Source organism: Anas platyrhynchos, chromosome 2 (genome assembly GCF_047663525.1).
Source record: "Anas platyrhynchos isolate ZD024472 breed Pekin duck chromosome 2, IASCAAS_PekinDuck_T2T, whole genome shotgun sequence".
NCBI classification, from domain to species: domain Eukaryota; kingdom Metazoa; phylum Chordata; class Aves; order Anseriformes; family Anatidae; genus Anas; species Anas platyrhynchos.
Window position 1 is genome coordinate 39153993 of NC_092588.1, and position 25760 is coordinate 39179752.

General features: G+C 36.6%; 1 protein-coding gene across 9 annotated transcripts in view; it reads left to right on the top strand.

Annotated features, from left to right (window-relative positions):
• TOX (thymocyte selection associated high mobility group box) overlaps positions 1-25760 on the top strand; it is a 223865-nt gene that overhangs the window by 174193 nt on the left and 23912 nt on the right. For all 9 annotated transcript variants that reach the window (XM_005012134.6, XM_013092644.5, XM_038174659.2 and 6 more), the window contains 3 exons: positions 3980-4258; positions 10544-10774; positions 22673-22753. In XM_005012134.6, coding sequence (XP_005012191.1) covers positions 3980-4258; positions 10544-10774; positions 22673-22753 — 591 coding nt within the window. The remainder of the gene's footprint in view (positions 1-3979; positions 4259-10543; positions 10775-22672; positions 22754-25760) is intronic.

Sequence of the window (25760 nt, forward strand, 5' to 3'; positions counted from 1 at the left end):
GTTCTAATGTTGAATACAACACAAGTTGTGAAACATTGAATTGATAGATGGAGAATGATATTAAAGTTCCAGATAATATCATTATTACCTCATCAGAAAGGCCATTGAACATGTCAGTTTAAGACTGTCCTTATCCTCTGTAACACACAAATTCTGTAACTTTGTTCTTCCATTTGGTATTCTGCCATTCAACAGGAGTTATATTCAGCTTTGTATTCAGCAGAGTGTGTTTACAATATTGCTTCTGCATACTGGATATGGCTCCAGCACAGCCACATACTGGTGGGCTTTGTAAAAGTCCATCTGGCAGAACAAGCAATAGGAAGCTTCTGATTTTGAAGTAGTTTATAAGGAAACAGGGACATACTGTCACACTACAGTGGCTGTGGAAGTATGTGGTTTTCATTGCTGGGACTGTTCTTGAAGTCTTTTGATTCCTTAGAAACATGAAGATTCAACATCACATGCTTTCCACATTGTAACATTTCACAGTTAATGTGGTCAGCTGCCTGTTCTTACTCAAGTTCCATTTTTCTTAGACAATCCCATTGTTCCCCTAGGAAGGGTCATGATTTGGGAAGGCTGTGCAGAGCATGGCAAAGAAAGACGAGACAGAAATATCATCTGCAAATGCAGAGCCACATTGATCCTCCTTGCTGAAGGACACAGGTTTCTGCATGGATGTCATTGGCATGTTCCCAGCCAGCTCACACTTTTCTCTGCATGCATATCCTTTAGATGACAGTTTCTGGCTTTCCATCTAAAAGGAAATGTGTACTTTTAAGCAAGCTGTCACCATGCTATTTACTCCTGGTTTTGTAAAGGTAGCCTGGTATTCATATAATTTAAAAGTTCAAAAGACAAGCTGAATCACAATGAAAAGAAAAATACCATTTTAATATATTTTTTTTTCTACTGCACCACCCCTTTTGCAGTCCTCAGAATTTCCTTAGTGAATGGCTCTCTTGCAAATATGTATATATGTATTATATGTCCAAAACTGTCCAGTTGTTGTCATGTTACCTAAAATCAGTGTATGTTCAGTGTTGATTTAAACTGGACACAGATTAATTATAAATATATGCTGTTTAAAGATGACAGACAGAATGCTCTGCAGTATCCATCAGATAATATTTGAAATTCATATGAAGAGTTTTTAATAAAGGAGAGAGCGTTTGAAAAATAACAAATTTATTTTGTTTTACTTGGAAAAAAAAAATAAAATTATAACCTTTGCCCTGCTTTTAATGAGACAGATACTTAGCATATTCATTCAGAAGACTGAAACAGTTTTCAGGAGTTTAAGATAGTGCTCTTTTCCATTCCAGACTTCATAAAATCATTTGGATACACATTCATGTAATCTCAGAATCACAGGAAGGCTAAGGTGGGGAGGGACCTCTGGAAATCATCTGGTCCAATTCCCTGCTCAGACTGGGCCACCCAGAGCAGGTTGCCCAGGACCACGTCCAGGTGGCTTTTGAAGATATCCAAGGAGGGAGACTCCACAGCCCCTCTTGGAAACCTTTACCAGTGCTCCACCACCAGCACCGTAAAGAAGTTCTTCCTGATGTTTAGATGGAACCTTCCAGGTTCCAGTTTGTGCCCATTGCCTCTTGTCCTGGTACTGTGCACAAGCTGGAACAAAACCTGGCTCCATCCTCTTTGCACCCTCCCTTCAGGTAACTACAGGCATTGATGAGATTCCCCCCCTGATCTTCCCTTTCATCAGTCCCAGCTCTCTCAGCCTCTCCTCAGAGGAATGCTGCCCCAGTCCCTCAGTCATCTTTGTGACCCTTAGTTTGACTCCCTCTGGTATGCCCAGGTCTCTGTTGTAGCGGGGAGCCCAAAACTGCACGAAATACTCCAGGCATGGCCTCCCCAGTGCTGAACAGCAGGGAAGGACCACCTCCCTCAGTCTGCAGGCAACACTATGCTTAATGCAAAATCTCCTGGGAGGGTACTGATCCATGCTGGGTGTTGCATGCAGCAGATGGGGTGACCAGGGTGCTTTCAGAGGTGCCTCCCTCCCCGGTTCACCAGGGACCCAGCACCCCTCCCGTCCCTGCTGGCGCCAGGCCACACGGCAGCTGGTGAGCGCCATTAGGAGACGGCCTGGGGGCGGCCTGCCTTCCTGCTCACCCCCACCAACTGCTATTCAGTGAAACAGCTGGATCCGGGGAGATGGGGAGGAGGAGTAGTTAGAGCTTTATGGACACAACTGCTTTGGTGTGGATTGTCTGCTAGAGGCAGCGATAATGATAGCTTTCAAGGCTAATATGTTTGACTAGAAGGGGAGCTGGTACTGGAGGGAAGGGAACAAGTCAGTAGCAATCTTTAAACGTATGAATGACGGTCAGGATTCAAATTTCAGCCTTCAATTAATTTCATACACTGCTCTGTCTCTCCTCTCCAGTGCTTTAGTAGTCATTAAGTGAACTTGAAAGTGTTTGTATTGATAACCCTTTCTTACCAAAAGCTATTAATTTCTGAAGCAATATAAATACAGGTATAATTGTGATGTCACGTTTGCAGAATGTATTCCAAATACTTCTCAGAGATACACATACATTTAAAGTGGTAAGTATTCCAGAACTAATGCTATTATTAGTTTGATTTACTGCTAGCCAGTCAGCCTTATAAAAATCAATCCCTAAGCTCATAAAATATCTCCCTAAAATTTGTAATTTTTTACTCTCTCAGTAATAAGAGGAGAGGTGAAGTTACAGGTTTATCTTTTCTTTCTCTGTGCCTTGCTGGTTGAAAAGTATCTCACAGATTGCTCTGATATATAGGAGAGCGTGTATGAGAGAGAGATAGGTTATGGAAGTCACGAGATATAAGTAGTTAAAAAAAAAAAAGAGCCATCTTTAGATGTTTTGGATGACAAGTCTGTAGATTAAATGTGGCTGTGTTAATACATTGAACCATTAACATGTGTCCTTATCATAATGGAACTTACACAACGGTAGTTGCTGTCAGATTCCACTTGATATGTATGGCATGTTTGTCTGATGCACTGAACGACAACTATATCTATTTCATTTCAGCTTTGAATTGACACTTCAATTTTAAATCACCCACATAACACCTTAGCTTAACTCCGAGCTTCTCCTTGATACTCTTTGTTTTTTGTCATGTTCAGTATGAGTATACTGAAAAGACGTTATAGGCAATCTCCTGTAGTGTGCGTGTATGGTACATTTGACCTCTGGACAAGAATGGAGTTTCATCCTCCAATGCTTTTAATTCTTATCCTTGCAGAGACTGAATTTGTTGCTTGAATTAAAATAGTATGTCTTGTTAATGCTGAGAAGCGGTGACCCACATAGCACAATGGATTCATTTGTCAATCCTGCAACTTACGAGCTTTCTGGTCATATATGTCTCAGCAGCAAATCAACTCAGAAATCATTTAATCAGTCTATCAATGGATCCTTTCTGTCAGTAGTCTGAAACCTTAGCATTTCAGTATCTCATTGGGCAACATCAGGCAAAACAGATTTTGGTTTACTACTATATATTCCAAATCTGAAAACTCCAGCTTCCAAATTCACAGCTTGAATACAAACGAATCTTAAGAAGAAAAGTAGGATCTGGAAATAGCCTTGAATTTCAAGGATATTCATGTTCTAATCTGGCTCTAAACTTCAGAATGCAAACCTGCCCCCATTTGTTAGCATTTCTGAAATACTCAACACACAGTTACAGAAAGCAGTGCCCTTTTGTTCTCCCTATAAAGAAACAAGCTTTCAGTGCTTTTTGCAATTCCCACAGGCTAGAGCCTGAATAGTTTATAACAGTCAGTGTTATGCAAATGTCAATCATATCCTATTCTGTTTATTTCCAGTATTTATATGTTTATTTAAGTACTTGCCATTTCTTTTAAGCCTTATATATCCAATCAGGCCAACAGAGGTCTAAAAGAACAGAACACTTTATTAGTGATATGCTTAATGCAGTTTTTTTCCTCTTGTAGATGCAAGATTTACGGAATACAGAAGGAGCCCAGTATAGTTCCCATCCTCAGATGGCAACCATGAGGCCAAGGGTTCAACCTGCAGATATTAGGCAGCCAGGAATGATGCAGCACGGGCAGCTGACTACTATTAACCAGTCCCAGCTCAGTGCACAGCTTGGTTTGAATATGGGTGGAAACAATGTTCCTCACAACTCACCCTCTCCACCTGGAAGCAAATCTGCAACTCCTTCACCATCCAGTTCAGTCCATGAAGATGAAGGAGAAGATAGCTCTAAGGTAGGCTTAGATGCTAGGACTACTATGTAAATGATGGATATTTTTAGGACCTGCTAAATCATATGGCCACACTTATTAAGGTGATACTTTATACATTGTTGGTGGTTGACTGAAGTGAATAAAGGGTTATGAATACAGAACTTATAGCTCCAGTCAATTATTCAGGCAGCTTGATAATTCTTAATTCATAATTCTTCTTTGTGAGAAAAATGGAATCCTGTTTAAAAAATAAAATTAATAATAATAATAATAAATAATAAAAAAAAGAGCCATTCCTTTAGGACTTTTATATAAAAGTTGAGTTTTCTCATTTGCATAGAATGGATGTTTGTACCCAGTTAAAGATCAAGTTACTGCTATAAAATGTATGAATGATGTGTACAATATGCTAGTCTTTTGCTAGTCTTTTCTACTTGGTCACAGAATGAGTAAACAGCACATCATATCAACCAGAACAGAAACAAACCGAAAATCTTACCTTGAAAAACTTGAAGACTCGTTATGCATTTATGCTTTTGGAAGTGACAACACTCCAGCATGACATATTTAAGCTTCATTTTAGTGTTCCTGCAAGTATAAAAGTAATAATTATCACTCAAATTATAAAATAACCTTTATTTAAATGATAAATGATAATTTACTTAGGACCTTTTACGTAAAAATCTCCCAGATTTCCCCAAATCCTGAACACATGTGCAGAAATAAGTCAGTATATCTTAATTTTGCAGACACAAAAGCTGAGATAAAAAAAAGATTGGGGCTTAGCACAAAGTCATCCAATAAACCAGGCATAGAACATATTGAAATTGAAAACCTCTTAGCTCTATTTTATGGTTACTACCAAATAACAATTGTTATGCAGTAGTGAAGATGTTGTATCATGGCCATATCTTGTGGGGAAAAGCTGTAGACTTGCAAGGAATGTGAAGAAAATGCATTGTGAGTCACTGAGGAGGTATAATCCAGTCAAGAAATATAATTCTGATTTGTTTTCAAATTATATTGTTTTTCATGCCTCAAGCTATAAAATAATCATGTAATTGAAGAGATATGTTTTACTGCATTTTAAATAAATTCAGATTTAAAGTTTTATTTCAGGTCTTTCACCTAATTCCTCAAACTTTAGGTTTCAAAAATTACTGAATAATTCATACATTTTAAATGAGTACTTCGTTACTGAGGGAGATTTTAGAATACTACTAGGTAAAAATAATTCCAGGCAGCCATTACTTTTTCAGAATAATTTATTTGCTACTCCATTTTCTTTGCTAGTACTTTTTGATGGGAGTGTGCAAGATACTGTAAAGTCCTGGAGAAACACCCAATCAAATAATTGGTGTCCTTTTTTCTTTTATCAAATACTTCATTTATTTAACCCATATTTCTGATGTACTTTTCCACTGCAACACTTAATGCTAGCAGAAGTGTAGGATTGTGACTTCATGAAGCAAATGAAGACAATAATTTTAATAAAGAGATAATAATCACTGCAGACCAAGTACAAATTGGTCCTTTGTGGAAGACAGATTACATACTGTTCAACTTTAAAAAAAAAAAAAAAAAGGTAGTTTGGAAAACTCTCTTTAAAATCCTCTCATGCTCAATGTAAACAAAAAAAGTATGAGAAAAGGCACAGAAATTGAGAAAAATAACAGTATGCAGAAGTTGATACATTGCCTTAAAATTTTTCAATAATCATAATTTCTGTTCAAACAGCAATGTTTTCAGGGATATTAAACTTGGTTAATAATGATAGAAAGCTTAAATTAGTTTCCAACTAATAGAGATTAAACTGTAAACTTTATGGCAGGTACATTATATCATACCTGTCTTCTCAGGGATTTCTTACGTCTTCCTCAAAATGCCTGAAGCTGGCCACAGTTGGATTCTGAAGCAATAGTTCCACTATAGTTTCCTCCATAAAGGCAAGAGATTTTGAATAATTGGCATAAAAAGCTAGTGTAGTGTTATAGCTTATTATTTAAACCCCTCTGCTGTGTATCTTTCTGTTACATTGCTTTCCCTGGAAACCGACAATGCATTCATGGATAGAGATACTTAGCTTGCTATGTAGATAGATATTAGAGATATGTAGATATTAGAGATAACCAGCTTGCTGTGGAGATCCTTTTCCACAGCCACAATGTATTAAATTTTCTCAGTGCTGCTTTGGAGGGATATGTGAAGTTTCTTCTCACTCCAGAAATTCTCCTCCTAGTGAAAGGTACTGGATGTGGACAGGAAGAGGCAGTCATTGTGTCCCTTGTGAGAACCTCTGTCTTTTACCTGAATATACCTAACTTTGGTTAAACTTTTCTCTTTTTCCTATAAACTGTCATGTAGAGGTGTGATACTACTTAATAGATCAGGGCTAGAACTCCTTATTCTGTTTAGATAGAAGTGCACATGTTGAAGGCTTGTAGAAGGCTGTCTCACCACATATGAACATCTTCATGAAGTTAGTAAGATGTTCCTGCTATGAGGACTGTGTAAAAAACAAATCACTGTGAATTCACCTTATCATTAATATCACTAGTGACACTGCTATTTAGCAAGCAAGAGAAGATGTTTGCCACTGTACAAGCATTGATCAAAAATACAACATACATTTTCAAATGGAATAGGTCTCCATCATCTCAAAGTCAGATGACCTCTGTTAGTTTCTGTCATCTAAATGTCCAACCTTACAAACGAAAGAGAAACCACTGGTTCTTTGATAGCAGATTTGGTAGAGAAATCCCTAACTATATCTATCTAGAGAAAAAAAAATAAAGAAATTTCATTGTCCTGTTCATGTTTGCATGAATTTATAAAATGTGTTGACAGAAGGTACGAGCAAATGTATGTTTGGACTAGAAATATAATTGTATTCCTATTGAACCACTAATTTCTATGCAGGTAAGAAATAGCCATTTCAGCTACATTTCAGTACATATTCCAAATGCCAGTAATGAGGAAACTTTACAAACTGATGTAATTGTTCATATGTTGAGCTTCCAGGAAGTTCATTCTATGATAAATATTCAAATTGTTCAAAATTGAGTCCAATGTATACAGAACTAATGGCAGCAGCTGCTAAATATTTTTGGCTATACTCGTTATAATAAAGGCTGTTTCACGTAGGCATCTTGGACTTTGAATTGTACATATACCCTCTAGCACAAAAATAGGATAGGAACTGCATTATAGAGAGCTCAGTTGTCCTAGATGGTGTTGCTGTAAAAGCAGGACAGCTGAGGCTGCTTGACCATTAGATTAATCGTAACAGTACTATGAATATAAGGCTGTATATATACTGTCAGAAAGTGGCCTATGTTCATGGAAGTATGAGCTATAGTCTTTGACCAATTATACTGTTTGTGTAAGTAGTATACATCCCTAAGTCTCCTTAATTCTAAATGTAACATGTGGGACTATAGTTAGAAGAAGAAAAAAGGGGAGAACTTAAAAATCAATAGTTGTAAGTAACTCAAAAAAACATTACAAACAAAGTGGCCACTTACCACATGCTTTATTCCAACCACCTAAACACTGGAATATTACAGTTATGTAATTCTTGTCATTTTTCATACTGTTAGATCACTAAACATGTTTTTGGTTATTGCCAAGCATAATTGTGAAATGCTGGAAGCATTATTGGTTTGCAAATATGTATTTCTTCATAGATGGATAACAGGGTTTTCTTCTATGCTCATTTGAATATCACTTATGAGAGATTTTCAAATAATGTAGTTTAGAGGAAGGATAGCGAGAGGACTGCAAGTAGCAAGAATTAAGTAACAGAAACACAATTACTAAAGAACTGCTGCAACATATTCTCTTTATGTGGTAGAGGTTTTACAATATTTACTTTATATGATAAGAGTTATAAGTAGAATTCTATGTTGTCTGTTCAGCCTATTATGCAGATGGTGCTTGATTAAAATCTATTTTAAACTACAGCGATTACTGCAAGATAGTGTGCATAAAACAGCTCTCTTAGCTCCATTAAAGGCTTTGGTACTATTGCAGTTTATTTTAAATATGCTTATAGACATTTTCCAGCTTCTCAAGGGACATTTAGATATCAACGATGTGCCTTACTTGATAGTTTTAAATCCTACACTAGATATTCTTGTGATCTATTATGTGTGCAACATGGTTAATGTACACTTCTTTAAAGTGAAAGATTATTGCTTTCTTGTGATAAATAAGTTAAATACATCACCATAATTAAGCAATAAGCCGTGACAGGAGGTGGATTACCATGAGCTAACTACACCTCCAGGGATTTTGAGGCACAAGTCTATGCCTAGCAGAGTATATGTTTTTTATTTTATTTCCCATCTGTCTCTGCTTTGGTGGTTAGAAGTAGGGTCTATGAAGCTGATAGAGTGATGAGAGCATAAGGTAGACCATCATCTCAGTCATTTGCAAGGTTATTAGTACTGAAATTCTGGTATTCTTTTTATTTAGTTATTTTCATATAAGACAAACAAAATTTCCCCTGTGAGTACTCTCTTTTTAACAGTAGGTTTTTGAAGACTCTTGATTGTTCAGGTTAGAAAATACGATTTTAGAGCCATTCTCAGAACAGTTTACCAAAAGGCTTCTTTACACAAGTCTCTGCGGCATATCACCTAGTTTAAGAGTAGTTTAAGTAATGTGGTACCCTAATAGACAAAGAACCAGTAAATTTCATGGTGAAAAAAATACTTTGAAAAGAGGTAAGCCTTGACAAAGAATAAAGATAAAAACTGTTACTCTGGCCCCAATTGCTGTCAAGCCTCCTTGCTTATCGAGTTTGCATAGAACTACATGAAGACTTTAGAATGATATTGTCAAATTAACTGGGGAGACCTAGTTAATCACAATTTCTCTAGTAGTTTTAACTACCATTTAGCTGGCAGTTTGGGTACTCTGTAGGATGAAATGATAGCAAGAGTCTAAAAGTTGGATAAATTAATAATAGCTACCACACTGCTTCTATTTCTCCATACTTTCTAAAATGATGTCAGGCTCCATGGCTGTTAACTTTGTATTAAAGTTACAAAGTACATACTGTAATGTAATGCCTAGGAAACAATCAACTTCATTTTCAAATTATGGAATCATGTTGTTCACATGTTTAATAAGCCACAGTGATCAAGTTTGTTCACTGTAGTCACCTCTGTCCAGTTGGGCACCACACAGTGAAGTATATAAGAAAAATACGAAAGGCTCAGATGGTGAATATTGTCATTTTCCTCATGTGGTTCTGCTGATTTGAATATCACTGCTGTGTCACTTGATATGCATTATCAAAAAAAAAAAAAGGCATGTGATGAAAGTCAGATCTGGTCAATTATGATTTCAGTGCTCTTGATCTTCTCAAATGTCAAACTGCTTGATGTACACAGTGCACTGGACAAAACCAACAAGAGAAAAAAATCTTGAGCCCTCTAGTAAGATCATACATCAGTGCTACAGGTGTAGTAAACCAAGTGATCTTATCAAGAGAAACCACATAGCCATGGGGCTATGCTGAAGCATCTGAACAGTGTCCCCTTATGTCCCCTTATGTGCATGTAAATCACCTAGGAAAAGAGGGTGCTGTCCTGATCAAGATCTCTGAGCTATTAAGTGGCAAATTTTTGTTGCCTGTAACACATTTGCATAAATACTCATGCACTATTTTATTCAAGTAGTACACACATGTGCACGTTCACTGCTCTTCATATGCCATTCCTCTTATCCTTTTCTCAGACCATAAGGAATTTGCATTTATATAAGCAGAGGAAAAAACTATGCAGCTAAATCCAGATGGATCAGAACTGGTCCTCCAAAGGGTTCCAGACTGTTTATACTGGCAAAAATTTGTTTCTTCAGATTTTAAATAGAAGGTGTGCAGTAGTTTCTCTATACCTTGAACCATTTTATTCACAGTCAGGTTCTCATGACTGAGACTGAACTGGTGGTCAGGATGTAATGAAACATGTCCTGGATTTACTGCATGTCCTAGCCATTAATGATAAAATTTGGAAGAAGTAAGAAGATGACCAAGTGAACTACATGCAAGGATAACAATTACATGAAAGCAAAATATAAAGCCCTTTGAGGGGAAAAGTTACATAATCCAAACTGTTTATAGCAAATTTTATATAGGAGACTAAGTCAGATGGTGTCAACATTTGGATTATCAAATATGACAACTAAAATTGTGTTTTTGCGTACAAAATCCAAAATCTGTGTGTGTGTTACAGAAACTGTAATGATGGACTGAATTAAATTGGCATTTTTCATAGCACTTTTCTAATTTTGTTACAGGTCAATGGAGGAGAGAAGAGACCTGCTTCAGATATGGGAAAGAAACCCAAAACTCCCAAAAAAAAGAAGAAGAAGGACCCAAATGAGCCACAAAAGCCTGTGTCTGCCTATGCATTATTCTTCCGAGACACTCAAGCAGCCATCAAGGGCCAAAACCCCAATGCTACTTTTGGCGAAGTCTCTAAAATTGTAGCTTCAATGTGGGACGGCTTAGGAGAAGAACAAAAACAGGTACAATATGTGCTGCAGCTCAGAGGCTTTGTTTCAGGAAAATGTTATCTGGGTCATCTAAGCACTGTAGGCAGCTTCTTTTGTTTGCAGGGATGAAACCTGAATATGTGCGATATCAGGAACATGGTTTAAAGAGACTAAGATAAGGAGAGTATTATTTCATTTCTTTTGTCAACGTATGAAATGACTAAAAGAGTTTTTTAGTTGAGGGTGTGACAACAAACCTTTAGATGATGTTTAGTATTTGTTTATGCTGAAGTCAGTGGGCCTAAGATTTCAGAGCAGGGCAGAAAGGGCAGCATTGCACTGTCTATGACAGCGTGGCGTAAGAAGACATTGCCACCAAAAAATATTTCTGTGCAGTAGGACCTGACACATATCTGAGCTCCCAATTGTTCCCCCAAATACCATTCATCCTCTCTTTAGCAAACCATCACTTTTCTGTTGTTATTGGTTGCATTTTTGCTATCTGACAACAGAATGGATTGGATAGATAAAGAAATGGGAACTTGAAGAAAGATACAGGTGTGGAGGGATATACTGAATGGGCATTATAATTGGATACAGGATACCTGGGTGGGGACAGACAGGGAATACAGGGAGTACTGGAACAAAAGTACCTCTCATTTATTCACACTGACCATACTATTATTACATAATTAATATAGTTTAGTATGTCTAGCAATAAAAAGCAAAATAGTACTATGATTTTTTGTAGGTAAAGTCATTTGGGCTTGAAAAAAAAAAGGTTTTCTTCACTAATAACTTGAAGGTATATGCATGTCTAGTTGCCTGTTAAGGTAAAAGGGTAATAAGAATCCAGATTTGGCACTTACTCTATCCAGTATGTACCCTGGCATAAGGTCAGCACTGGGAAGGTTTAGCTTGAAGAAAGGTAGCTTTCTATATCTAGGGTTCAGAAATCTCACTTGGCCTGGTGCTTTAGAGACATAGTTTGGTGATGGGACTTCGTAAGTCAGGGTGCTGGTTGGGCTTGATTAACATGTAAATGATGTGATTAAATGATTGGCTAACATGTAAATGGTTCTAAGATTCTATGATTAAGGTTATTTTGTTGTGTTGGGTCTTCCTTCTACCATTTTTAGTATGTCCAACAAAGGCCAAGGTTACATCCTTGATCTGACAGGCTGTTTAGACCTTCCCAGTACAGAGGTTCTCTCATAGCTGGGCATTACTTTTTTGGGAATATGATGGTGGGTATTCATTCTTGACTTAAAAAAATTCAGAGTATGCTTTTTGTTAAGCTCACAAACAAGAGGTTTTCATGCCAGTTCTCCTTGTCCTGCATACCTGCAAGCTGGCAGCAGGGAGAATGTTAAACCATTCAAGGAGTAGCCATTGCTCAGCAGACTACCCAAAAGGCAGTTCAAGAAGCAACTTGCTGTACCTGCTGTACTTAGCCAGGACCTCAGGCCGAAGCTAAGAGACTATAGTTTCTACCCTTAAGAAACGTCCTAGACCAGAATCACTCCCCATGTTTGAATCTGCATGCCCTAACACACCTAAGAATACTCCAAGTACTTAGATCTATATTTTGGACCCATCTTGTTTGCCTGTGGGATTGTGTATCCAGATTTTTCTGACATGGTGAAAGGCAAAGACCCAGACTTCTCAAGAATGTCTGTCTAGTTATCTGTCTCTAGTGGTGACACCAACCAGAAAAATTATTTCGCCAAATTTTGTGCCTGTTTTTTCTCCCCTGTTTTTCATAATGACCTAAATATGTGGCTGTTGCGTTTTTATTTCCATAATTTTTGCTCTGCTTACAAAACAGAAGACTTAAATTCATGCAACAGTCTAGCACCATATAATGGAGATCAAGCTAAAAGAATACATATTTCCATGGAATTTGTCGTTTTACTAGTACCAGAAGAAAGTTACCAGTCTTTCCATCGAATTTGGCTTAAGTGTATAAAAAATAAATAAAATTTCCAGCTTTAACTTGGATTCCTTTTCTGGTTGAAAGCAATAACTGAGTAAGTCCCACAGTGGAACAGCAGAACACAATTTATTTTCCTTATCTCAGTTGTCCTTAATTTAAGTTGGAACACAGGAGAATGATGTGTTGCAGAATCCACATAACACATCCATGAAAAAATGGCTAAAACTGAATTTTTAAACCAATTATTCCAAGAGTTTGGTTAACATGTCTTTGTTGCTCTTTGACTCATTTTGCCTATTCATTATCATCTGTTAAGTACTTGTTAAAACTCCAGGCCCAGGCTCTTTCTAATCTAGCATTGCACAAAAAGAATAAAAGATTTTTTCCCTATTAAAAAAAAAAAAATAGATCCTATTTTCTAGAATAAATTTAAACTCATTCTTTATTCCATTAGGGAACTAATAGTACAAAGTAATGATTACAAGACATCTTAACTGACTAGATAGTCTGTATTTTAAAGGCCTCATTTTTCAGATCCAGAGCATTAGTAACTGTTATGAAACCTGTGTCTCTGGTAGGGAAATTGGACTCTAAAAATACTAATGATTAATGCATTATTTGGAATTTTGCATTGAAGAAGCTTCAGAAACTCAAAAGTAGTTAACTAAGAAAACAATAACATCATTAGAGGAATACTTTATTGATGAATTATACTTGCGGGGAAAAAAAAAAAAATCAATTATCATAAAGCTTCTGGCTTTTATGTTTTGGAAGCAAATGCTTATTCTGGAATTTAAATAGAATTATGTTTCCAAATTATGTTTCCTGAATTGGAACTCCTTTTACTATTTAAATAGTAAATATAAATGAATCAGAAAGTAGAACATAATGCAGCTATTGAGAAAGAAGAATAACCCTGTCTTTTTATGCCAGAATGAAATCTTCTCTGTTCTATGACCTGAGCCAGCTTTTTCTGAAATGCACAGAATTCTTCTTGTTTATCCCTGCAGATTGACCACAGAACCACAGAATAAGTAAATGTATTGAAACGCAGTACAGTAACGACCTGAGGGCAGTATATGTATGCCCAAGCCTTTGTAAAAAAAAAATTATATATATATTAACCTGACATATTAGATTGTAGTTTAAAAGGGTTTGTGCAAGAAGCACATATGTTTTTCCAACTGCAAATAAACTAGGAAAACGTTGTTTGAGAAAATAGAATTTGAATGACAAAAAAGCTCTGTGCCTTGCTGAGGTTAGGGTTATATTTAAAAGTTATCACACACTGATTCTCTTACTATGCAAATCTTGCAATTTATTAGGTTAAAGCATATACCAGTGTACTTCCACTCTCATTTTACCATATAAAGACATTTATATTTTTGTGTCATACGCTATAACTGTTCCCTTTAATTTCTGAGTATACAACAACCATTTTCAAACAACTCTGGTGTGTGTTTGTATTTTGTATGTCCAAATCTTTATACATAGAGAGCTCTAGGAATTAAAGGGACTTATGATGTCATAGTTTTTTTCTCAAATTCTAATTTGGGTACAATAATGACACATAATCAGAAGCAGGGACTGTGCATTTTCCTTCGTTTTTCACTGTGAATGTTTTCTAAAAGTGTTCTGATTCGTAAACCTGTGAATGGAAAGCAGCTGTAGCAGTAGTATGCTAGGATAAATTCTCCCCAGTGCTGTAACCACAGCACAGGGATATTTTCAGTGGCTTTTCTAGATCCTCTCTTACTGTCAAGATCATTGTTTTCTCCTTAGTCAATACTATTTTTCTGTGCATCCCTTTTTATAGCCTATTTATGTACATCATTGCCCTTTGCACACGTTTTTACTGCAAAGGGGAGAAAAACAGCCCCCAGGGAAGAGGGTTCAGCATGCTAAATGGTCAAGTCTGTGGCTTTCAGACAGAATGCTGGTTCAAACTAGGTAAAAAGGCTACTTAGGTCATTTTCTGTCCTTAGATGAAAAAGGAGAGTCGTTTTAAATCAGTACCAGATGTGTGTGTACTAAATAAACCTTAGGTTTCTAATTGGAGACCTAGTAAAGCAGTAGTATATATGGCAAATTACAAACAAAATGTTCTTGTTTACATTAGTGTAACTTTAAAACTTCAGCCAAAGACCTTAATAAATGTGCTATTATACTAAAAATGGAATTGAATGTCTATTCAACAAAATTAATCTCTGGTGTAGCTTCAGTGATTTAACTGGAATTCTAGCAGGAATGAAGTTGGCCTTCTATGAACAGCTTAGTGTGTGCATGTACGTGTGTATGTGTGAGCATGTGTTTCTGTGGGCTTACTTAAGTGTTGCACTGGCCTTGCAGCAGGAAAAAGGATGGATTCACCTAAGGGGCCCAAAACTTAACGATCAGATGAAGCAGGCGAAGCGACTGTTTGAGTGCTGTAACATATGCCTTCTTTCAGGCTGCATAATTCATACACAATAATATTAGCTGCAACAGTTAGCTCAATGGCAACACCTCATTATTTTATCCCTCAGTATTTATTCCTATGTTTGACGCCTCATGAAATTACTGTTAATGTGTTTATATAAGGGCAGATCTGACACAAGTGGGAAGAATTTAATTTCCCACTCATTCTTTCCTGCTGATGTGTCCTCTTCCCCTGGTAGAAGTGGCAAGTGTAAATAGTTAATTTGCTTCAATTATGAGCCTGTCCTGCTAAATTAGAAGCAGCAGGAATATGAAGAGCCAGAATTATACTTATGAGGCAGCTGACAAATCCTCTGAGCTTACAAAATCAAATCATTTACTCCTCATTGGTGCTCAAAGACCCACTAGATAAAAGCTGCAGTTTATTCTTTAACATCTGATGGAACTTGGATTGTATGTTACCAATGCTTAAGTAAATTGAAGTCCTTGTGCATTAGTGTCAATTTTTCTGATGTTGTTAGCATTTTCGTTGTAACCCACAAGCTTTCAAGGGTTTCTATTTTGGTCAGTAAAAATAACTCAGACCAATATGGGCATAAAAAATATCTGAGCATGTTTTATAAGTTTCTTTTTTGGGGAAGAGAATGGTGAAGTTTTAGCAGCACGTTATCCAGTGCCAGGAATGAATCAGGTAGGTTGGGAGGAGCTTTAAAAGTAAGCTGATGAACACTTCATGACTAAAATGCTGACACTTAGATGTAGCATAACTCCTGGCATAACACCAGAGCTTCTCTTGTGGTATGAGACGTGAGTCAGATACAAATGCATCTGCTATTGGTGTTTCAGGAGGTTTTGGCTCATGCTGGTCTCCAGGGACATGTAACCTCTCTCTTGGGACACTATGCTGTGTCACTTGATGTACCTTGATGTGACAAATAAGCTCATTCCATGGGTGGAAGAGTCATTGCATTCCTGTTGCATGGCTTTGCATGTGGAGTGCCCAGAGTAAGGGCATCAGGAAGTTCAAGAGACTTCAGTGCATCTGTTAAGATAGCTCCAGAGGTATATGCAGATCTTCAGGTCAAGGTAGTCAGTAACATTTTGAAAACATAAAGTTACATTTTTTTCACTCTTATTTATGCTTATATATTCGTGCAGATGCTTGTTTATCTTCTTCTCATTCCCTCTATGGAAAGGACCTTTTTTTTTTTTTTTTCCTTTTTATGTTTGTGCTAATGAAGTAATCTCCAAGGAGTAACTTTGAAACACTTGTAAGAGGATGAGAATGTACCTTCAATTTATTAGATAAACAACCACACAAGGTTTAAATTTAGCTTTGTTTTCTTTTTGTAAATGAGAATAGGAAGCAAAGGCACATCTGTGTGTGCATACTGCCAAAGTGAATTACAGACAAAATGGATTCAGGAATAGGCACAACAGACAAAAACCTTACACATTCCCTCCTAGCTACTTGCACTAGCAAAGTCACTTTTACAGTGCTGCACATTAGGCCTGTTTGGAGCTCCACTGTTTTTCTTGACAAATTCCTGTATTGAAATTGCACTGTGCACTCAGGAGAGGAAACCTTTTTTTTTTTTTAATACAAAAAATATATTTAAAAAAATACTTAAAAAAATGCAGCAGGAACTGTTTCTTCTTACTCTATGTAAGGTTAAACAGCCTCTAGTCTTCTGGCTTCCTGCCTGCTCCACCTGGCAGGTGAATTCTAGCACCCATTTCCTATTTACTACATGTAACAGACTCTACCAGATAAATACCATACCATAAATACCCTGCAATTGTGAATGTTGGCTGTAGCTGCACTTCCCCTTCTTGTTGTGCTTGAAAAGAGCTGGGCCAAAAAGATCATTGATTCTAAGTATTGCTGCAGCAATATTTAGAAATGATAGCCTTAATTTTCTACTCATTCTTCTTCCCAACCCTTTATCCATATATTTGAGCTCAGCGGGAACATGGCTTTAAATCATTTGTGTACACAACTGGACTTAGGCCCAATTATTATGCTCCATTTGGCTCACATCCATTTAAAAAAAAAAAAAATCCAACAGGTGCAAATAATCACCAAATAAATTGTGTGTTTAATGTCATTTGTTTTGTATCCAGCTTTTATCCCACATGCTTCTGATGAAATAAACAACCTTGCTCCTGTAAGTTGCAAGCATTGATCCTGTAAGGTCAAATTTAGTCCTGGCGTAAATGGCTGCAATTTCCAGTGAACTCCATAGAGTTTCTCTATTTGTACTAGAGTTGAATTTGGCCTGTGATCTTTACCCTGCATGCCAGAAAGACTGAATTCTTTCCCCTAAGCCTCTAATATGTCATAAGTGTCATTTTCATGCTGTACAGTCTAAGAGACTGCTGAGCCATATAGCTAGCCCTGGGCCTCCTTCTGTTACTGTATGTACCTAGATTAAAAATCAAATGGTAACATATTTCAGTATCCATTAAGCAATTCTGAGGATTTTTTTCTGACTGCTGTGGGAATATCTCTCTCCATATTTTAGAAGAATGTGTGCAGTTCTAGGTGCCTTTGCTGCACAATCAAAAGATTAAAACTAGAGATATGTCTCCCACTTGGAAAAAATAGAAGTTTTCTCTATGACCATAGGTATGCAGAGCCAGGAACGACAATCTGAATGTGGAATTTAAGTCTGGATTGCAGCCTGCCATATTTTATCAGATGACATTCCTGTAACTGTAGCCTGTGAAAATGATACTCCCATGGGTAATAGCACTGCAGAGACCAAAAAGTCAAAATTGGTCATGTTGCTTTTTGATTTGCTGTTTTTGCATATACTGTTTTTTCAGGTTTATGGAACACTTCCATCAAAACAAATGTGGGCACCTTTACATCACTTTAAAAAGACAAATTTAACTTGCTTGGAAGTGTCACCTCTAAGGAGACAAAGATAAACCGAAAACTTCCCCTTCTTTGTCATCCTCCTACCAGCTATTTAGGCAAGGCCAGGGAAACAATATGGTTCTTTGTAATGTGCTCTGTCAGCTAGGAGACACAAAGCTTTTCCAGACTACCATGAGGCACAAATTCTGAAAGTCTCCTTTTCTCCCAAGAATATCAGTCAGTTTAGCTCACTATCTCCAACTCCCTAATATCAAAGAGGATTGTAGTTAATGGTTCCTTCTTCCATTAGAGCCTGTTATTTGGACATGGTTGCAGACATTTGAGTCCTGTTTCCCTGAAGGGTGCAAGCCACACTGGATAGAGTAGGAGTCCTGCTGCATAATGTGTTGATATGTTGATAGTCCTCCACAAGCAAGTTCAAAGGAAGTTCATCAGGAAAGGATGACTATCCAGAACAAAAACTTGGCTAAAGGCATTACAGGTATATTTCAGTTATATATATCAGTGATGAGTTTCATATCATCCAACACAGAGAAAAGCACAGGAGACACAAAGCCTGCCTAAAGGAATTTATGATCTAGGAAGACAAGAATTATACAACAGTTAAAATACATAAAGCAAACATGGCCAGAAGTTGGCATCATAGAAAGAAGTGCAGATGTTCTACTGTGGTTTTAATTTGGTAAATCTAGTATTTGTGAGTACTTGTGGCTAACCATATAACCCACAACCCATCTATCTCCAAGTGAAAATTGGGGCAGCCACTTTAAGGATGTTTATCACTAAAAATAAAAATAATTCAGCCTCCAGTGTAGGTGCAGCATTTGTGGTCCACATGTATGGTTAGCCCAGGGAACTGGAGCTTAAGGGTGCCACTGCAATGGTCTGGGAACTGGTACCAGGCTGTTATGCTACCACTGGAGAACCCAGAGCATCCATTTTCCAAGGTGGCCTAATTCATTTTATTTGCTATCTTCTGTGCTTATACACACAAGGTAGTATTTCATACTTCTTTCAGAAAATACCTTTTTCTATATTGCTTTGCTTAACTGTGTAAGGGGACTTGAAGCTACCTTGCTGAGTACACTTGGGAAATGTAATTAAATAGTAAACTAAGAACCTGTGTATTATGCTGTATAAATTTGCATTCATGATTCACAGTAGGAAAATAATGCCAGCAGCTTCCATTTGTAGACAAATTAATGTAATCGTGGTGTTTTGGGGTTTCTATAACAAGCTGAAGAGAATAAGAATAAATTAAGCTGACCACCCTGCATATACAGAAAATATGTATGTTTTTTTCCTGCCATTTCCACAACTGGGACAATTCAAAAAATAAAATATTGTATAAGAAAAAAAAAAAGTTTTATAATAAGAATGGGCCTTTACTTCCTGAATGACAGTCAATATTAAATTATAATGTTAATTGAAGTAAAGCAAGATAGAAATTACCTAATTCTGTACATATATGCTCCTGTCAAGTTACTTTTGTAATAATTTTTGCTTGCTTGAAGGAGGAGAAGAAAATGACCTCATAAGAGATTTCTGGGATGTTAAAAATGAAATTAAATGTTGTCACTATATACTATAGATAAGCAAAAGAACAGAGACTTGCTTCTTGATACAGGAAAAGTGATAAATGTATTATTGGAAATTATGTGTTTCAGAATTTGGCACTATCTTAAGTACAAAATACAACAAAGCTTCAGTCATTTTCTGGAGCACATTTGAATGATGACACGAGCCTTTTTCCTCCCGCTAAGCGCTGCAAGGATGAAACTCTGTTAACCTTACTACAACACAAAACTATTTAAGCTTGAGGGCTAAAAATTCTCACAGCTGGAAAAGAAAGAAAAAAAAAAAAGGTTGGGAGGGGCAGCTAACTTGCTCATACCTGTTTTAGGTACTTCTGCAGATGCAGAGGACACTCCCCACTTGCCCTGCCTTCATAAGCTCCCAGTACAAGTCCAGTCTAGCACAATTCAGTGAACTGGTACCACTGCCAGGGCCAACATTAATTTGTGGAGAAAAGTACTGACAGCCAGACTCATGAAAATGAACAACGCCCAGGCAGGCAAAACTTACTCTAATTTTTATAATAAGCCACAACAAATCAGACTTTCTAAAACTAATGCAAGGAGCATCTACCCACTTGTATTTTGTGTAAACAGTGAGTGTCTTCAAAAAGACAACAGTATCAAGATATTGACAGCAAAAGCTTGAGTCATTGTCCTCAGAGGACATGGTGATACCCTTACAGTGATGGAGCAGGGCAAGTTGACTGCCCTCTGGCAAACTAGCCTGCAGTAAGCATTCTGGCCAATGCAAGCCATCAAAGAGGGTTAGAGTTGTAAAAACCCTCTCTTCCCATCCAGTAAGAACTTCTGTGCCGTAATGACCTTTTACATAATTAGTGTTAGTATTACAGTGGAAGACATGGTGTTCATTTGATTATTACTGACTCACCAGGAAACCTGAGAAAAGAGGGCAAGAAAATATGTATGCTGAACATGGTAGATATATAGGAAAGTAGGCAGGAAATAATATAAAGGCTATATGCTGATATTCCTATGAAGTTGTGATGTTTTAGTTGTCGATTTACAGAATTGTTGTTAGCATCATATTATTAAGTTAACCTCATGCAATATGACTATTTGAGGGAAAAGTCAGGTCCCAGAGGATGCTTTCAATATGCTGTGACTGTAAGTGCACAGCAGGAGTGTATATTTTTGATATTTGTGTAATGCAAAATAAAATCCAATGTGGAAGCAGTAGATACATGATCTTTTGAAGATCATTATTCTGTGTGAAATTCTTTGTTCAACTGTGTTTTTTAAATTGGCTATCAGAAAGATGCAGAGCCACTACAATATACAAAGCTGTATAACTTAGTCTTTGTTCTCTAGGTCAAGATAAATTCATTTTAGCATCTAGGAACAGATTGTTGACTAATTTTTTATTAATTCTCAAAACAAACTGTACATTTCTCTATTAATCACAAATGATTACAACTTAAAAAGAAAATTACTAGTTTTTTGTTTGTTTGTTTGCTTTTGTTTTCCAAAACAATAGGAGATCAGCCAACACTATATACTTATCTTAATCTGGATAAATTACAAGGTGGCACAGATACAGTTGCACAGCTAACACCAATATTTTTTTCCTCTCTATATTTACAATTTTAGAAGCCTAAGACTTCTGTGTTTCCATTATGATCTTTTGCTTCCCTGGGAAGCAAAATCTTTAATCCTTTTCGGCAGCCTCTGAGTTTTGCCAGCCTGTATTTGAGGATTGTTCCTGAAAGCCAAGCCTCAGTGAAACAAAAACATTTCATCAGCACATTCTTTATAAAAACATGATGTTTTACACGATCCTTCCAGCTTAACACTGTCACTTTGTATTGTCCTCTGCGGACAATACCTGGTGCCTGGACACCTGGTGCCTAGGTTGTGCATTTGGCTGAAGAAGTGGACAGCAGAGACTCAAAAATGCAGTTCCATTTTGTGTAATGTTGTGTAAACCAAATGCCCATGAAAATATGAACTAATCTCTGCCCTGGGCTTAAAAAATGCCCATGTGACTTAAAAAAATTGTGAAACACAACAGTTATTTAAAAGTAAAGTTTCCTTCCCCTTAGTTGTCTTCCTTACTTTTAAACTTTACATTTGGATATTTTTTTAAGCATTTCTGTACAGCATGGAAGGATAGCAATTAGTCCTGCTTAGTTATATGAGGCCAAGATGCTTGCATGATTCCAAAATCTACTGTCTCAGAAAAAAAAAATACATGAAATAGTGAAAAAATCATGATAATATTTGCAAAGAGAAATGCTGGCTTGTTCCTGAATTTGTCACTGACATTGCTAACAGCAAGTCATTATCTGGGCTCTACAGGTCAGGAAGCATTTCTCCTCTTGAGAACTTTCAACCCTAAATATCTACGTATACTTTCATAACATCGTGTTACTGTAGTGCCATGAGGTCCTGCCTAGCCCTGTAGATAATCTTTGATCTTGAAATTTGGGCAAAATTGAAGTGACTCTCAAAGCTTTTTAATCTATTATGAGATTGTGCACATGCCGCATTTAAAATAATTTGGTAGGTTGAGAGAACTGTACAGAAATAGATCTATGCTCCTGAGAAGTTAATTAGAACGATATGGGATCAAGACTGGAATAATGACTAACATTTATTATCCTCAGCAGTTCCATGAAGCTTCTCTGAGTGCCCCCAACAGTTAATCCAGGGAAGAGAGAAAGCCTTTTGGCTGATCTGTGTGGTGCCATCATCTCCTCCTTCATTTAGCTCACATGTCTTCCTGCACATTCCTGTCTTCCCCAGAGGCTTTTAACTCATCTCACAAGTGGGAGCCAGTGGAAAGGCTCACACCTGCCTTCCAGTATCCCTAAAGGTCCCATTTGCAAGTGCGCCCTGCACTTCACTTTGAACAATTAAACCTGAGATGCTGTGAGGGATATTGTTTTTTTTCAGTACTGCTAAGTAGCTAAAGGGTGTTTCACACTTGGAACAATATTTTCATTAAAATATTTGATGTTTATTATTTCACTCTTTAGAGTATATGAGCAGGAAAGGATGTTTACTTAGAAAGACTTTATGAAGATGCATGAGACACACCGGTGATATATAAAAACAAAACCAGATTAATTTACCAATGTGACACTCTTTGTTTTTAGGTATACAAAAAGAAAACTGAAGCTGCCAAGAAGGAATATCTGAAGCAGTTAGCTGCCTACAGAGCAAGCCTTGTATCCAAGGTAACACATAATATATATATACATACACACACATATATAGTAACATATTGCAAACCATTTTCAGAATTTTTATGGTGCTGAGCCCCATAGTATTTAGTGCAAATAGCCTTGTTTTTTATCACCTTAAAATTAGGATATCCATCTTCTGTGCAAATGTTCCATAAAAACAGTCATCTCTCTGTGAAGAGATCCCTTTTCCCTTCTGGTTATAGTGACAGCACTCCTCCAGGCTGGGAGTATAACTGCAGTCAGAGAAAGGAAATAAAGGTAAAAATACCAATATGCCACAAACTGTGCCATGACACACCAAATAGACCACAAACATGCCATGCCAGGCAGCCGCCATTCTATCTATATGGGAAAAACCATACCAGACACAAAATCCCTGTGTTTTAGTTTGTTTGTTTGTCTTCAAGTACTGCTTTTTTACCTTGCAATCACAGTGCTGAAAATGGTAAGCTCAGCTGACATAGTAATCTTTTATACAAAACTGTGGCTTTCCATTTTACATCTAGCAAGCAACTTGTGTGAGCACAGCACAAGACACCGTAAGGCCGTACAGTGGCACCATGTAGTGGAACACCAGTGTATTCCCAGTACACATCTAGTAACAGTTTTTCATATTGACATATACAAGCATTCTCAGTGCCCATAATTTTGTGAAAGACTGTTTAAAGCTTGTAATAAACTTTTAAATATGAAGAAGAAATTATGTGAAATTATTGTGTTGTGACAACATGAAAAAAAACAATTGAACAACTTCATAATCATACTAGTTAGAATCAAAACAAATTTAGATATATTTTGTTCCTTCGTAAATAAGCTTAATTTTAGACTTAAGTATGGCAATATGAAGGACTATCTTATGTGACATGAGTAGAACTTTTTGTTAGATTTAAATGTTTGGGGAGGTTAGTCCTGCAGTCTACTTCTGTGTATATTATATGAATTTTTACACATTTTCAGTGGAAAGACAATATGATTATCCATACAAGGAGCTTTCATGCGTATTTGTACATTATCTTAGTATGCGGTAAGTATTTGTGCTGAATTTAAAAGTCTTAAATATGAGTGCTATCTTTTTTCTTTTTTTTTTTTTCTTTTGTGCTGTTTCGTAAGCACTTCAATTTTGTAGCTACCATAATAAATGCTAATGCATTAGTTAATGGGATTTACAGGATACCTATAATTTCTGTCTTAGGTCTGTATGGTTGTAGAAATATTCATTGCCTTCAGAAAGAGGTACCATGTGTACATAAACAAATTTGTTTTAAATAGCCTACTTATTGGCAAAAGAGAGGTCTAAAAAGCAGGTCAAAATACTCCAGTTGGTTTTGAAGATATGTATGAAGCCAACTCTTTGTGGAAAAAATTTGCATGCCATTATTCAGTATATCATGGACTGTTCATATAAAACTCTATATAGCTTAGTTTTGAAAAAGCAAATATAACAAAACCCAGATTTTTATTTTGTTTTTATTATTTTGGAAAGGAAAAAGTCCATTATGGCATTTTCTGAGGTTTCTATTTCCAAAAAAAAAAAAAAAAAATTACAAGGTTGTTGACCTCTTCAGTGCATGAAGCCATTTGTGCATATGTTTAAATTTGTCATTAGTCAGAAAAGCACCGAAGCATTCTGTTAACTTTTAAGCAATTATTTAAATTCTGCCGATAATATAGTGTTTTCCTCTACCATGAAAAGTATCGAAATATAAACTTAATGAAGCTGAGTACTAATTGCTTACTCTCATGAACGTGCTCAATGAATCCAACAGAGCTGCCACATAACTAAAGCAACTCCATATTGGAATAAGGATGTACAATATTCAGTTGTAATATTATATCAGTATATTCTAAATTATCATTATTAAATATTTATATGGCACCAGAAGAGTTGTAGTTCTTTAGATAGTCATGTAAGCATGAAGAAATAGATGTAATATATTATTAAGATTGTTTGGAGTCCATCTGCTCTTTTCTGTCCATGTGTTATATTATCATCCATAAAAACTATATTTAGCTAATATTATTAATAATACAAAACCTTATTTGCAAAAGTTAAGACATGCCAGAAGTAACACACCTTTTCCAAAAATAATCTAATACAAAATTAACGATTTGCTCACATAGTACGTTTTATACTTTATACCCCAGTCTTTGGGTCTCATTTCATATGCTTATATGAAGGTGTCCTCTCTGTGAGCTCTTGTGCTGTATTTACTGCAAATCGCTTAACCTTGCTTCTTTATAGGATTTTCCATTCCACTCCTCCTGGCAGCATTTTAGTGTTAAAAAAAAAAAAAAAAAAAAAAAAAAAGTGCATTCATCTTCTCAACAATACACTAGAGCAGGAAGTTTGTATTGTCCACATTTTCAAACACAGAAAAAAACACTGTGAAATTAAGTTTTTAGTGATTTTGGATGTCCTGCTTGGAACATCTAGAACTTCATTTTTCATGGTATTTAAGCAATACTACACCTTCCATGTTCAGAGCTCCAATGACTTCAGAGTCAGCTGGCTGGCAGCTATGAGATATATAGTGGTGCTTCATATCACATCAGGACATCTGCATAACATCCAAATAAGTTGCCCAACTATCAAACTTTCTTTCTTCTCCTTCTCAAAAGACTCTGCCCTTGCAGAGCAGTAGGAACAGCCGGGAAAGGTCCTGCTCAGGGTCCCTGTCTCTAGCTCAGTGGGTGCCTCACATCACCCAGAGCAGCTGCTTGACCAATTTTTCAACTTTTGAACATTGATTCTGCCACTTTTTTCATGAAGCACTGCCAGTTTTTAAAGAATTAGTGAGTGTAGGGCTGGTATGTAATTGTGTGGGTGTGTTTCTCCATTTATTTGCAGTCTTTTTTTTTTTTTTTTTCTGAGAAGCAAAGGAATGAACATATGCCAGGTTATACCTGAGTGGACCGGATTTGGAGCTGAATTCAGTTCACCCGCCTTAGCCATTTGAGCTGCTAGAATAGTCAGAATAGGAGATCACAGAGAGAAAAT